The 14,505-nt window shown below is 40.3% G+C and overlaps 2 protein-coding genes and 1 pseudogene across 2 annotated transcripts in view; 2 read left to right on the forward strand and 1 right to left on the reverse strand.

The window, feature by feature from the left end:
* Positions 1–14,505, forward strand: part of KLHL3 (kelch like family member 3) — a 233,156-nt gene that overhangs the window by 92,960 nt on the left and 125,691 nt on the right.
* LOC112471958 lies at positions 3,510–3,628 on the reverse strand (annotated as a pseudogene).
* HNRNPA0 (heterogeneous nuclear ribonucleoprotein A0) lies at positions 10,642–13,418 on the forward strand. The gene has a single exon (XM_006923089.3). The coding sequence runs from the start codon at positions 10,959–10,961 to the stop codon at positions 11,880–11,882; it is 924 nt and encodes a 307-aa protein (XP_006923151.1). The 5' UTR covers positions 10,642–10,958; the 3' UTR covers positions 11,883–13,418.

Genomic DNA, 14,505 nt, shown 5'->3' on the forward strand with positions numbered 1-14,505 from the left:
CAAGTGTTAATGTTTCAGCTAATGGCTTATCTGTCAGTGTTGGTCTCAAAACAAAGAAGATATGGGTCAGTACTGCACCTGACCCACAGTGAACATAGAAAGAAAGCAATAAGCAAATGTTCATGGTTTTAAGCCATTGGAATTTTGGAGTCACTCATTATTGCCTCATAAAATAGCTTCCATGACTAATACCACTAAAACAACAGTGTTTAAAGAGATAAAATACAAGCCTAAAAATATATGCAGGGAAAGGAAATTATAAAAAGGAGCAGAAAAATATTTGAAAAAGAACCAAATAGAACTTCTAGAAATAATGAATAAGTAACCTAATAAAAATTCAGTTGAAGGGTTTGACAGAAGGTTGAGCAAAGTTAAAGAGAGAATTTAGTGAACTAGATGGTACATCAGAAGATATCATCCAGAATGCTTTGAAGAGAGACAAAAAAATGGAAAATATGGAAGAGAAAGTAATAAGAGGACTTATTCATTTAATTGGAGTTATATAAGGAAAGAGAATGGGGCAGAGGCATTATCTGAAGATGTAATGACTAAAAATATTTTAGAATATATTAGAGAAGCTCAACAATCCCAAGTAGAATAAGTAAATCCAGCCAAGACACATCACAAACTATAGCAAATAATAGACAAAGAAAAAAAAATCTCAGAAGCACTAGAGGAAAAGAGTAATTACTTTCAAAGGAGCAACAGTTGGATTAATAGTTGGCTTCCTAATAGCAGCAGTGGAAACCAGGTGACAGTGGAATGGTAGATATCTTTAAAGGGCTGACATAAAATATCCGTCAATCTAGAACTTATATTAAACAAAAATATTTTTCAAGAATGGGGGCAGAAGAAAGACTTTTTCAGTCACACAAAAACTAAGAGTTCATCTACGGATAATGATCACTATAGGAAATCCTAAGGGAATTTCAGACAGAAAGTGATTCCAGAGGGAAGATCTGAGATGCAAGATGGAAAAAAGATCAAAGAAGGTGGCAGACATATGGCTAAATCTAAACAAACACTGATTGTGTAAAATAGCAATAATTATGTCTCAGTAGAGTTAAAAAATTAAAATATACAATAACCATAACCATAATATAATTCAGGAGGGGGATAATGCGTTTTAAATGTTCCTCATATCACCTAAGGATTGGATAAAAATATTCATTGACTTTAGTTTTGATGAATTAAATATGCATGTAGTAATTTCTGGGATAACTACAAAAGAATTAAAATAGTGCATTATTTCCAAACCAGTATATGAAGAAAAAGGGATTCTTTACAAGCTGAGGGTTATTGAAACAGCAAGGATTACCTGAAGTTTTCTGGATTTAGCAATTAGGTTGATACTATTCTTAACTGAAACAGGGAACAAGAGGAAGAGAAAGTATGGAAGATGGTGAGTTTAGTGTGGGACAAGTTGAATTTGAGGTACTTGAGACACAGCCATCTGAGGATAGGAGGCAGCTAATAAATGTCCTCAAAGAGGTCAGGGCCAAAGAAATGGATTTTGGTTTTTTGAGTTTGTTTGTTTTAGGTAGCTTCTCTTTAAGTAAAAGTTATTCTCAGTTCTTTCTGAACTTAAGAATTTGCCTATTTTGAACTCATCTTAACTATATTTATTATCTTGATATACATTTTTAACAAGTTTCTCAGATATCATTCTGAGGAAAATTGTAAAATTGATGCCTCTGGAAGAAAAGCCTTAAAAATAAGGTGCTTTTCTATTCTAAGATGTTTAGGTTTGTCCTCTATCCAGAAGACTGGACTTCTCCAAGTGTAAGAAAAAGTGTTTTTTTTTTTTTTTTTTGGTGGTGGTGGTTGTTGTTCTCTGCTCTTCTCTGCCATCTGGTGGCATATAAGTAGAACATTGCATTTGGAAGGAAAATAAGGAATTTGAGCTATTTTGAAATATGTAACTCACCAAAGAAAAGCAGTATATGATTGTGTGTTTTTATAATTCTACATTTTGAAACCACTAAGTCACAGCAGTAGTTTTAAGACACAGAAGCTTGTCTGTCTGTGGTATTTTCTGAATTCTTTACCCACTCTTCTCTTACATCTTGTGTCCTGCTTCAACATCTGGCATTTCAATCTCATATGTAGTGCTAAGTAAACTGAGTAATCAAAGTTGAAAATTTCCTTCTCTTAATTAAATAAGCCTAGGCTTTATGACCTGTAGAAATGTGTGGTCTCTTTGAGCTCCCACCTGGGCACATTCTCTTCTTTTATCTTCTGATAGGTAGAGCCCCCAAAGATGTCCACGTCCTAATCGCCAGACCTATGAATGTGTTAACTTAGATGGCAAAACGTACTTTATAAATGTGCTTAAGAAGGTTAAAAACCTTGAGATAGGGAGAGTATTTTGGATTATCCAGGTAGGTACAATCTAACCTTATGAACCCCTTTCTTGGTTGCAGTCAGAGGGAGAGAAAAGAGAGGCTGAGAGAGAGATAGAAAGATGGTACAATGAAAGAAGGAGCAGGAGAAATTTGAAGTATGAGAGTAACTATACTTATGTTGCTGGCTTTGAAGGTGGAAGAAATGGGCCATGAGCCAAGGAATGTGAGCAACCTCTAGAAAGAAAGTTTTTCCTCTAGAGCCCCCAGAAGAGAATGCAGCCCTGATGACGTCTTAATTTTAGCCTGATGACTTCTCACCTACAAAACTGTAAGATAATGAATTTGTGTTTTAAGCCACTTGTTTTGAGGTAATTTGTTTTGGAAATGATTGAAAACTAATATAAGCCTCCACCCTGTGTTTTGGTTAGAATTGGGTCTAGAAGCCCAGGTAGGAAGGAGTGCAAAGCTAGCTTGAATTTGAGCTAGTGGAAAAAGTAGAGGTAGGCTGGCAATAAACTAGTTTTTCTGGCAAATTTAATGTTCCTCTCTTTCCAAGTTATGTTGTGACCCTTCCAGTGCCCATTTACTCTTTTTTGGAAGTTTTATTATTTTATTTCATTTTCACTTTTCCCTTTTTTTTAAGGTATGTTGTGGCTTCCTTTTTTCATTTTTCCTTCTTCTCTTCTTGCCCAAAGGCAAGAACTGATTAAATTATATTACAGATATTAATTGAATGCCTATCGTATGAGGGATAGTTCACAGTTCCAGACCTTGAAAGGTTCATCATTTAGTGGGGGAAACAGACAAGTTAACAAATACTGCCTGATAACAAAATCTGCCTGATAAAAGCAGTAATAGGGGTAACCACAAGATATGTGTATATGTGATAGAGGCACTAACCTAGCCAATGAATTCAAGGGGCTGACTGATCCTTTAAGTCCATTATCACAGATCTTTCCTGGAAATCCAACTAAATTTTCCAGCAGTCTTATATTTATTCTCCCACTTCCAGAAGCAGATATTGCTCATCTTCTCTCTTTACCAGCCTTCTCCATTCCTTTTTTTTTTTTTTTTTTTTAAGGCAAGGCAACCCTTGGTTGACCTCACAGATTGCAAGGACTTGTCAACTTACAATCCCATATTTTTTAATTTTTTAATTTTTTACGCCTACAGTACCTATTCTTCCTAGGTGGTCTCCCATCCAAGTACTAACCAGGCTCAACCCTGCTTAGCTTCCGAGATCAGATGGGATTGGGCTTGTTCAGGGTGACGTGGCCGTCGACTTTCATTCCTTCTTATGGTGGTTTAAAATATGTCCACCAATTCTTTGATAATCTTTCTGGATGAAGCCAACTGCTATGTCAGAGTACCTCTATGGAGCACGACATGTGTTAAAGAAATGAGGCCAAAAGCCATGTGAGTGACTCAAGAAATAGGAGAGGAAGGGAAGCCCCAATGCTTTTTATGACCTAGTTTCAGAAGTCATACAGTCACTTCTTTTTATCAGTAATGAGATAAATGAGAAACCAAGTGTCACCTGATAGGATACAATATCACTAGAGTGTTATTCCTGCCAAAAGTATATGATTTAATCATGAGGAAATATCAGACAGATCCAAATTGAGGGATATTATACAAAATAACTGGTCTTATATTTAGAAGAGTCAAGTTCACCAAAGACAAGGGAAGATTGATGTACTGTTATAGATTGAAAGACTAAAGAGACATGACAAATAAATGCAACATCTGATCCTAGACTAGATCCTTTTGCATTATTGGGACAATTGTCAAAAACTTGAATAGGGCTAGTGGATTAGTTGGTAGTAATGGATCAGTGGCCTGTGTTACATCTCCTTTCAAATAGTTTAGCAAAAAGGATACCTTATAATAGACACGTGATAGGATAATTTGTTGAAATATTAATTTGCCTTTTGTTCTGTTTTCTTGCCCTATTTTATGAATGCTTTTCTGTTTTCTTTCCTTGAGATTTTGTTCAGCCAGGGCCAAAGCAATATAACTGCCTTTTGTTTTATTAAAGGCATTGAAAGGCTTATGGTAGGTGGGCCCAGGGGAGAAGGGAATGAGGCAAGAGTTTAGGAGGGAGAGTCTACCATGGAGACCTCAAAGAGAGATTTTTTTCAGGGAAGGTGGGCTCCATGGAGTTAGCAGGAACTACTATCCAGTCCCTTTATGCTGTTCCCTTGTAACCCTCTGGGAACGTGGCCTGTCCTCAGCACAGAATGGCTTTGTGGTACAGTGGGAACCTGCACCTTTGATGTTGAGATTCTAAGCCATTGTAAGGAGCCGCAGCTCAAGCTAGGAAGCAAATTTCAGGAAGTGGCAGAGCCATCTTCCTTCAAAGGATTCTGTGGTCTTGGACAAAGAGCCTATCAGCAGTGACCAATCTGGACCAAAGATCAGAGGGCTGTCCCTAAATGTTCTAGACAGAGTAAAACTTGATGTCTTTGCCCTAGGGTGCCCTAGGGGTGGGACTTGACCCCAGTATATTGACTGAAGTTAAATTTTCAAGTGATGGCTTAGGATAAAATTTAATTTGGTAATAGAAAAAGAATATGACATTTCTTTCACCTAGAATTATGAAGTAACTTTTGTATTCACCATACTCATTTTATAAGTCTTAATATCTGAAAGGAATTAGACATAAAAAGACTTTTCAGAAAACTTCAGTGTAAGTCTTTAATTGTGCTTTTTCTGTGAGAGAACTGAGATGGTTCAGGTTGATATATGCCTCCAAAAATTAATATCAGATGAACTCAGAATGCCTCAACAAGCTTGGTTTTTTATTCTCCCTAGCCCAGAAGCAGAAGTTGTGGAATGGAAAGAACAAGCTAGTCTGACATTTGGTAGACATAGGTACCTTTCTGGTTCTTTCCCCTTTCCCAGTGCTCCCTGAGCTGATGTCGAGCTGAGAGCCAGGTCTAGGGTGAATATCATTTTAATTCCGGTTTTCTTGCAGCTTTATCTTCTAGAGGCAAAATCTCATTCAAATGCCCAAATTGTATATTTCTTATAATCTTAATTTGAGCTAGGAGAAATTGAGCCCTGAGACTTCCTTTGAGACAGGCTGTCAGCAGACTTTGGATAAATGATGACTCAAATGATAGAATGATGGTCCAACTCCTGCTTTAACAATATTTTTATTTTCTAAATAAGGAAGCCTATAAAGAAACTGTATGAGCAAGAGTGTTATGGGCTAAGCCATGTGTAAAATAGCCAGTTTACCACAAATTTGAAATTATGGCTTTGCTATTGTCTGTGTGGCCCTAGGCATATTGTTTCAACTCTCTGTGCCACATCAGCCATATGAAAGTTTTGGACTGGATGGTTGATATAGTGAGTCTCCCTATGCTCTATTCTTATGATTCTAGAATGTGGAGTAGGAAGATTCTTTTAAAATTGAAACACAGCATGATAAAAAGCCTTATCTATGGTAAAGGCTTAGATAAAATGAGACTTACTCTTTTTGGGAAACTTTTCAATGTGCCAGTAAGATCAATGCTGTGAAAAACCATGCTCAAAACCTTGTGATGAAACTTAGAAAATGTGTTAGTATATATTTTGGTTTGATGCAGTAGATAATCATATTAGAGCCTGGTGAAAAATAAATACCCCCAAAACCAATGAGGGGAATTAGCAAATTTTTAGAATTTGAACTGAATTATATACAATTTAAACCTGGAAAGAAACCCCTGTAATTGATACCGAGGAATGAAAAGTGCTTTATATGTTATTTCAGAAGCTGGAAAATAGAACATATTTAGAATCCTGGGCAGCCAAGTAAAATATATTTCAGGTAAATTAGGGTGTGCACATAGCCAATACCAAACAAATCACTGTTATATATACTGAGAGATTTCAGCCAGTGATTATCATATGAAATAGGTTCCTCAAAGAGCATGTGATTCTTGGTTTCATAGCTGCTAATCATCATTACATTGTTGCTCATATAAATCTTGGCTAATTGTTTTTATTCTTTCAATTTTCTCCTAGTTTAGTTGGAAAAAAAAGGTGCGTGTAATTTTTTCTCTAATATTAATGTGCTGAAATTGTGATGTGTCATGTAACTAAAAATGTTTAGATCCTGAATGATCCAGAAAAGCTTTATACATATCTGAACTCACTGAGCATCTACAACTAAATACCACTCTTGCAGCTTACTGAGTAGACTAACCTGTTTTTTGCTTTGTTCAATGTGTACTTAGAAATGAGGAAGAACCAGATTCCTAAGAACTCAAAATGTTTATGGTGGTATGAATATTGCTTTACTCACAGGTCTGAGTATAGAACATTTCACAGATTAAAGCTCATTCTTTAGGTTAATGGAAATTTGATTTCAATCAGTGCAAATTATTTCTCTTTTCTGTATAAGTTAGGAAGAGAAACTTTATGTTATCCAGTGTCAACTATACTACAGGCTGAAACTAGAAGTTGAAAATAGACTTAACTGGTAAGATTAAAAACTTGATTTTCACACTGATCTGGCACATGCCTCATGGAGAAGAAGATGTTCAGTGTAAAATTTGCTCAAGGAAATATTCAAAAAAATTTGAAGTTCTTACTGGACTAAGTAAAAACAATGCACTAAAAAAAAAAAAAAACCTTTTAGGGTACTGTAAATAAAAGCCATAAAATTCAAAACCAAAAGTAAAATAATTTATTTAATTTTAAGGAGTATAGTTCTGTGACCCTGTTATGGAATTCATTGGAAAATCACTAGATCTGGTGTAATCTTGCCTAGAGAAATCCAAGCAAGATCTGTATAGGCAGCTTTGCAGGTACAAATGAATGAGGTCTGATACTCCTGAATAAGGACACTGAAAGCACTTCTCTTCTTGGTGGATGTATTTGTTTGCTAGGATTGCCATAACAAGTACCGTAGACTAGGTGGCTGAAACAAAAGAAATTAATTTTGTCACAGTTCTGAAAGCTCAAAGTCCAAGATTAAGGTGCCAGCAGGGTTGGTTTCTTCTGAGGCCTTTTTCCTTGGCTTGAAAATGGCCAGTCTCTTCACACTTTTATCCCTTTGTGCACATTTGCCCCTGCTGTCTCATCCTCTTCTTATAAGGTTACCTGTCCCAGTGGATTAGGGCCACTCCCTCATCTTAAGTTAATCACCTCTTTAAAGACCTTATTTTCAATTACAGTTACATTCATTAGTACTGGGTGCTAAGGCTTCAACATATGAATTTGGTGGCAGAGGGAGACACAGTTTAGTAACAGAACCCTAACTGCAAAAAAGATATTCTTGGATATTATAAAAAGGTGACTAAAAATATCAAAGTTGCTGCTTTCTGGAAATATAGCTGACCACAGTTTTCCCTTTCTTCCTCAGTTCATTCTTTTTCCCTTTTTCCAGTTTTCTATTTTTAGGTATAATTTAGGTACAGTAAAATACACCCTTTTTAGCCTGCAGTTCTATAAGTTGCGTAACCACTACATTTAATGAGGTTTTTGGAATCAAGTTTGTAGGAGGGGTGAAAACCAAAGATTGTGTAAATTTCAGTTATATTTTTATTTTATTTATTTATTTTTGTTTTCGAAGGCTGACACACCCATAAGCAAGGTAAAGCCAGGATACTCTAGCAGTGAACTAAAAGGTAAAGTAGAAAAATAAAAGTTTGTCTCCCTGAATGATGAGGGGTAGGAGGTTGACTGCATCATTTAAGTGTTTACATAACAACTCCTTATCCACTGTCCCAACCTCAACCAATCTAATCTCTGAAAAGAATTTAACATCCAATTATCTTGCATATATCCTGAATATCTTCTTGAATGTCTCTCAAACATATTTGTGTTGTTTCTCATTATCCCTACTCCTCTTCTATATGTAAGGCTCATACCAGACACACGCCTCTATGAAGTTCTTTAGTCAGATTAAACCCATAATGGGTCCACAATTCAGTGGTGTGGAAGATTATTTTAAAACAATGTAGGAGAAAACTGTTACTTTAGATTTACCGTTTAGATGGGAAAATAAGTAATGGTCATTTCCTTCAGAAATTCATCTTTTATTGTTTTAACATTTTTTGGATGACCCTAAAATATATTTCTTAAGGTCTAATCTCTTATCTGAACTATAGTCTTGGGCATCCCAAAAAACAATGCCCCATGAACAACACAGTGTCATCTTAAACATTAACAGCTGTGTTCATCATCTCCATTCCCTCCAAAATAGTTTCTTAGATTCTCTAGTTCTACCATTGCTGTGATTTTATGCTTCCAGATTTCAATCACTGGAATGCTTTTATTTCTCTCATTCTTTCTTATTAGTTAGCAAATCCTGACAAATCTGACTCATTTTTTTTTATAACAAGGTATTAGCTTCCCATTGTTCTTTTTGCCCCTACCCCAATGGCACTTATTGCTAACATGCTATATACCATTCTTATTTATCGTCTGCTCTTTCCCACTAGAATGTAAGCTCCATGATGGCAGAGATTTTTGTCTATTGTTTACTGCCATATTCCCAGCACCTGGTATGGTATTTATTGGATAAACTGAGCACTTTCTATGTGTCAGGCATTGTGCTCTGTGTTTATATGCAGAATATCATTTACTTTTTACACTTGAGAGGTGTTTTATTGTTCTGGTTTTCAGACAATAAAACTAGTTTAAGTTTTTAAAAAAGTTAAGTGACTTGCCCAAAGTCACACAGTTTGATGATCTGTGTGACTCATTAATGGTAGGAGCCAGACTCTGGTTTGTCTCCAAACGTTGTAGCCTATCTACATACCTTTGGAATAATATTCAAACTCAACTTAAAATTCAAGACATTCCATAATATAAAAGACCCTCAACCAACTTTACCTCTTATTACCTTATATCAAAATCCTGTTCCAGTCAAACTGGTCTACTTACTGCCCCTTGAAGCTTACGTGTAGCTTTGTTTCCTCTGGTTTTTGCTCACACTCACTCTAGAAATCTTACCCAGCTTTTGACTCTGAAATTCAGTGCAACTTCCACCTCTTTCACAAATCATTCCTGAATAGTACCGAATGCAGTGAGGAATTCCTCTTCAGTATTTACCACATGGTTTTGGAGGCTCTTGGTCACGTAACGTCTCATCCTGTGACCCACTTTATCTTGCTTGGCACATAAAGTTTCAATAAATGGAAGCCATTTTAATTTTCTTGCATTCCCACCCAAGTGAGGGTCTGTTAGGCAGTTATCAGGGGTGCGTGACATTTGTATATAATGTTCGTGTGGTATCAAATGCCTTTTAAAAGCTAAGGTTTTAGCTGGAAAGGAAGCAACGCATAGATATGTAAACGAAACATATAAAATGACGTGTTCACTGGGGTAAAATGAAAATGTCGGTTGTCAGAGTACACTGAGGCTGAGAGGGCTTCTTGGGAGAGCTTCCCGGATGGCCAAAGGGTGTCCTCGGTTGTAAAGTATGAAGCGCATTTAGCGCACTGCTGTGCTGCCCTTCACATTCCCTCGGGCTCGCTTTTGGGCAGGGCCACGTGCCAATGTTTTAGGTTAACCGCGCATCGGGCCCACTGTAAACGGCTAATAACTGCCTGCCCCAACCAGGCCTCTACCCTCCATCTTTGTGCGTCGGACGGGAGGGGCGAGGACACCAGGTGTAGCGGGCCAGTCGCAACGCGGCGGGTAAATCCGGGCCCCCAAACCCCAACAGTCAAGTTTTCAAAAATCCCGCGCGTGGCGCCCCAGGCCGCATCCGTTGGGAACGGCCCCCAGCACGCCCCCGCTGTCGCTTCCCTTCCCCCCAACCCCTTGCCATCCCCGACCCGCGCCGAGCTCAGAGTGGGAGGAGGCATGGAGGGAGGTAGACAGGATACGCACACGGGGCGCTGGGGATAGCGCGTTCCGGGGAGCGCGCTCGTCCAGCGGCTGCGGAAAACGGAAGTGGGTGCGAGTGGGTCGCGGTGATTGGCTGAACTGACATGTCTCTCAAGGGGCTGGCGCGAACGCCACTGCAGAGTTAGGCTAGTGGATACGGCAAGGGGAGGGGGCAAATCACTGGGAACAGCCGCGGTCTTGGGAGGAAATGAATCTCAGAGGTGCGCGGAGGGCCGGGAGAGTGTCTCGTCAAGGCACACTGGGGAGCCCCGGGAGCGAAAGCGGGACAGTAGAGGCGGCGGCAGAGGCAGTGCAGGCCAAGGGCTTGAATAGACCGCGGAGGGCGGGGAGTCCATGATCGAGAGCGGCGCTGCGGCGCGGTAGGCGGGACTAAGGAGAGCGAGGCGGGGATTGGCGGGCAGCCCTGAGCTGCCGTACGTCGGCGGTGACGCACGCCTCGGGGAGGGTGCGCGCGCGTTCAGCGGCCTCTTTGTGTGGTGCCCAGATAGGGGAGCGGAGGTGGCAGCGGCGGCGGCGGTAGCAGTGGCGGCCTTGGTTGTCTTCCAGTCTCCTCGGCTCGCCCTCTAGCCGGCACCTCTCCCCTTCCCTCCCCCTTCCTTTTCTCCTCCTTCCCTCCCCTTCCCTTTTTCCCTTCCCCGTCGGCGAACGGCGGTGGCGGCTCCAGCAACGGCTGGGCCCAAGCTGTGAAGAGGCCCTTAGCCAACGATAACGGCGACGGCGAAAGCTCGGAGCTCGCAGGGCGGGGGAAAGGCCCGGGCCGTAGAGATGGAGAATTCCCAGTTGTGTAAGCTGTTCATCGGCGGCCTCAATGTGCAGACGAGTGAGTCGGGCCTGCGCGGCCACTTTGAGGCCTTTGGGACTCTGACGGACTGCGTGGTGGTGGTGAATCCTCAGACCAAGCGCTCCCGTTGCTTTGGCTTCGTGACCTACTCCAATGTGGAGGAGGCCGATGCCGCCATGGCCGCCTCGCCCCATGCCGTGGACGGCAACACGGTGGAGCTGAAGCGGGCGGTGTCCCGAGAGGATTCGGCGCGGCCCGGTGCCCACGCGAAGGTTAAGAAGCTCTTTGTCGGGGGCCTTAAGGGAGACGTGGCCGAGGGCGACCTGATCGAGCACTTCTCGCAGTTTGGCACCGTGGAAAAGGCCGAGATTATTGCCGACAAGCAGTCCGGCAAGAAGCGTGGCTTCGGCTTCGTGTATTTTCAGAATCACGACGCGGCAGACAAGGCCGCGGTGGTCAAGTTCCATCCGATCCAGGGCCATCGCGTGGAAGTGAAGAAGGCCGTACCCAAGGAGGATATCCACTCCGGTGGGGGTGGAGGCGGCTCCCGGTCCTCCCGGGGCGGCCGAGGCGGCCGCGGGCGCGGCGGTGGTCGTGACCAGAACGGCCTGTCCAAGGGCGGCGGCGGCGGTTACAACAGCTACGGTGGTTACGGCGGCGGCGGTGGCGGCGGCGGCTACAATGCCTACGGAGGCGGCGGAGGCGGTTCGTCCTACGGTGGAAGCGACTACGGTAACGGCTTCGGCGGCTTCGGCAGCTACAGCCAGCACCAGTCCTCCTATGGGCCCATGAAGAGCGGCGGCGGCGGCGGCGGCGGAGGAGGCAGCAGCTGGGGCGGTCGCAGTAACAGTGGACCTTACAGAGGCGGTTATGGCGGTGGGGGTGGTTATGGAGGTAGCTCCTTCTAAAAATTTTTTAAATGCCTGGGAGTGGCTATAGGGGTAGCTTTTCAACAACCCAACTAGGGTCAACTCCTGAGTCCCTTTCCCTCCCACCGCCTTCCCCATTATGCCCTTGGGGGAGCCGCTTCGAAGGCTGCTTACCCTTGAGGGTGTCGCCCTATTTGCCTGCCACCTCTTGTCTCTCTGAAGATGGACTCGGCCCCACATACACATTTTTTGTGTTACAGTCATTGATGGACTCTATTTTTTTATTATTACTTGGACCTTGGTCGTTTTTATACTAGCAAAATGTCTTGTTTTAATTTGTGTTTTTTGGGGGAGGGAGTGAACTTGCTGATTCTGTAGCAAAACCTGGGTGGGGGTTGGGGTGGGGGGTAGTTTACTTTGTTGTAAGGACTTGATACTTGGCTACAGCGTTTTCTATGAAATCTACTTGGATCCCATGCCTGAAATTTGGAAGCATATGTACAAAAATCATTTTTACGTTTTATTTTTAATAAATCATTGTGTTTGACCGTACATGTCTAACATTTTTTTCCTAGGGTCCATTCCGCACCGTTTTAAGGGATATTATTTGAAAATTTTTCGTGTTAATTCTTAATTTTTGATGTGTATTTAGATAACTTTTAAGAGGTCCTGTGGTTTTATTTTTTCTGTTGCCCTGCTAGTGACGTGTTGAATTTTATCCCTTTACAGGCAAAACTTTTGAAATGGTGGATGTGGCTTTTTAAAGTCTTTAAAGTTTCTGTGCATCCATCTTCTGTACTAAGCGACTTGCTTATCATCTTGACATGATTGGTCACTTTTTATGAGAATTTACTTCAAAGTATGTACTGTATAGTTCTAAAGAAATAGTTTTTGTTAAGCATGTGTTTTCATTCATATAAACTGTTTAAAAACTTTCGGATGGCCTAGTTTCATCTCTTATTGGTTTGTCTGTAATGAATGGTTACAAACAATGGTTATATTTTACTCGCAAACAATGCATTTTGTATTTTCAGAGCAGGTTTAAACGTTTTTTTTCCTATAGCTGAACGGTCCACGAAAATCCTTCCCCTCAACCGTTGTAGCGCCATCTACTGGCAGAATGGCAGTGTGTGCAAAACAATTTGTTTAAAAACTTGCTTAGGACAATTGCATCAGATTAGAAGTTTTGCCATCAAAAATCTGTGCAGACTTTGGTTACACATTTACTTGTAACTAAGGTGGGCCTTACAGGAATGTAGTTAACAGTCCATATCACAATTGACCTTTCTACGTGAGATTTGAAAATGTAAACTATGCATAGCTTGGGCAATGGCCCCAGATTGCTATGACAGCTAATGAACCAGCTATGTGTACTGGTATCTTAGGTGCAAGTTGTAAAGCAAAATATCTGTATTCTGCTTGGTTAACAAATGTATAGTTGTAGCCCTTTCATGCAATAGATTTCAAATTGTTGTTTATAAAAAACAAAACGATATAGGAGAAAATTGCCTTCCTGAATAGAAATACAGAATAGCAACGTTTATGGATATCACAAATAAAGAATTCAATTCTTTACATGATTGAGTGAGAGTATGTATAATCTGGTGGGTGGGTTCAGAGTACCCGTTAATCTAGTACGTTTAATGTTACCATAAAATATTTGACTTGAATCTTGCAGTCGAAAGCCATACTAAGAAGAGATTATTGGGATTTAAAGTAAAAATATTTTAACATTGACCTTTTTTCTCTTTTAGTGCTTGTCACTATAGTTAAGATCTAATTCTTGCCAAAAATTTTTCCTAATTGCCAGTGCTCTACTTTAGATAAGAAAGGTCAAGGTTACTAGGCTAGTTTGTGGCTGCTCAGTCAACTTGACAAATGATAGCTAATGCTTGGTACAGATATCTAAGTATACTTATGTGACAGATGGGATAGATGTTTCTGCCCATTGAATAAACACCGTCAAATCTTTTGCTCTTAAATCGCTCTACAATTTTTTAAAATTTGTTTTATTTTTCACTTTCAGTGAAGCACATGTTAGCTTTTTCATTTGGTATTTTGGTCCAGCTTTTTGGGGGCCCTCTAGAATACAGAGAATGTGATATACTTAAATTATTTTGTTCTAATAGTCATTCTCTTTGCCTTTTTACTCTGGTTTAGAAAGGGAAAAATCTATTCCAGGTCAATTGGAATAGACCAACTTTTGGAGGGTTTTCAAATTGATAAGTTCATTTTGTAGTCCTCAACATAATGACTTCTAAAAAGTTAAATGAATTATGTAAAAGTATTTCCTGTTAATTGAAAGGTGACTTAGTATCCTGTTTGAAGTATATTAACATTTCATTGTCATGTATTTTACAAGTTTCTGTAATTTGGACTGGTGTTTAGTGAAGGCAGAATTTCTCAATTTTTAGGAAAGCATTTTTGGCATGTGGGACTTTTTTTGCCAACCAGTTGTATGTTTTGACTTCTTTCACCTATGAGAACTATCTGAACATTATTCAAATTTAAGAATTCTTGGAAGAAAGTGGTACAGAATCTAGTCAGTATTGAATACAATTTTTGCACCATGCTTAAATCTAATTTGAAAGGTTAGCAAAATAAATTTTTTTGTCTGTGTGAAGGACTTTTGCGTTTACAGTGTTTTTAGTATAAATTCAGT

This window comes from Pteropus alecto, unplaced genomic scaffold (genome assembly GCF_000325575.1).
Source record: "Pteropus alecto unplaced genomic scaffold, ASM32557v1 scaffold78, whole genome shotgun sequence".
Taxonomy (NCBI): domain Eukaryota; kingdom Metazoa; phylum Chordata; class Mammalia; order Chiroptera; family Pteropodidae; genus Pteropus; species Pteropus alecto.

Bases quoted from the DNA above. Each gene is read 5' to 3' on its own strand.
- HNRNPA0 (XM_006923089.3), top strand. From the start codon at position 10,959: ATGGAGAATTCCCAGTTGTGTAAGCTGTTCATCGGCGGCCTCAATGTG.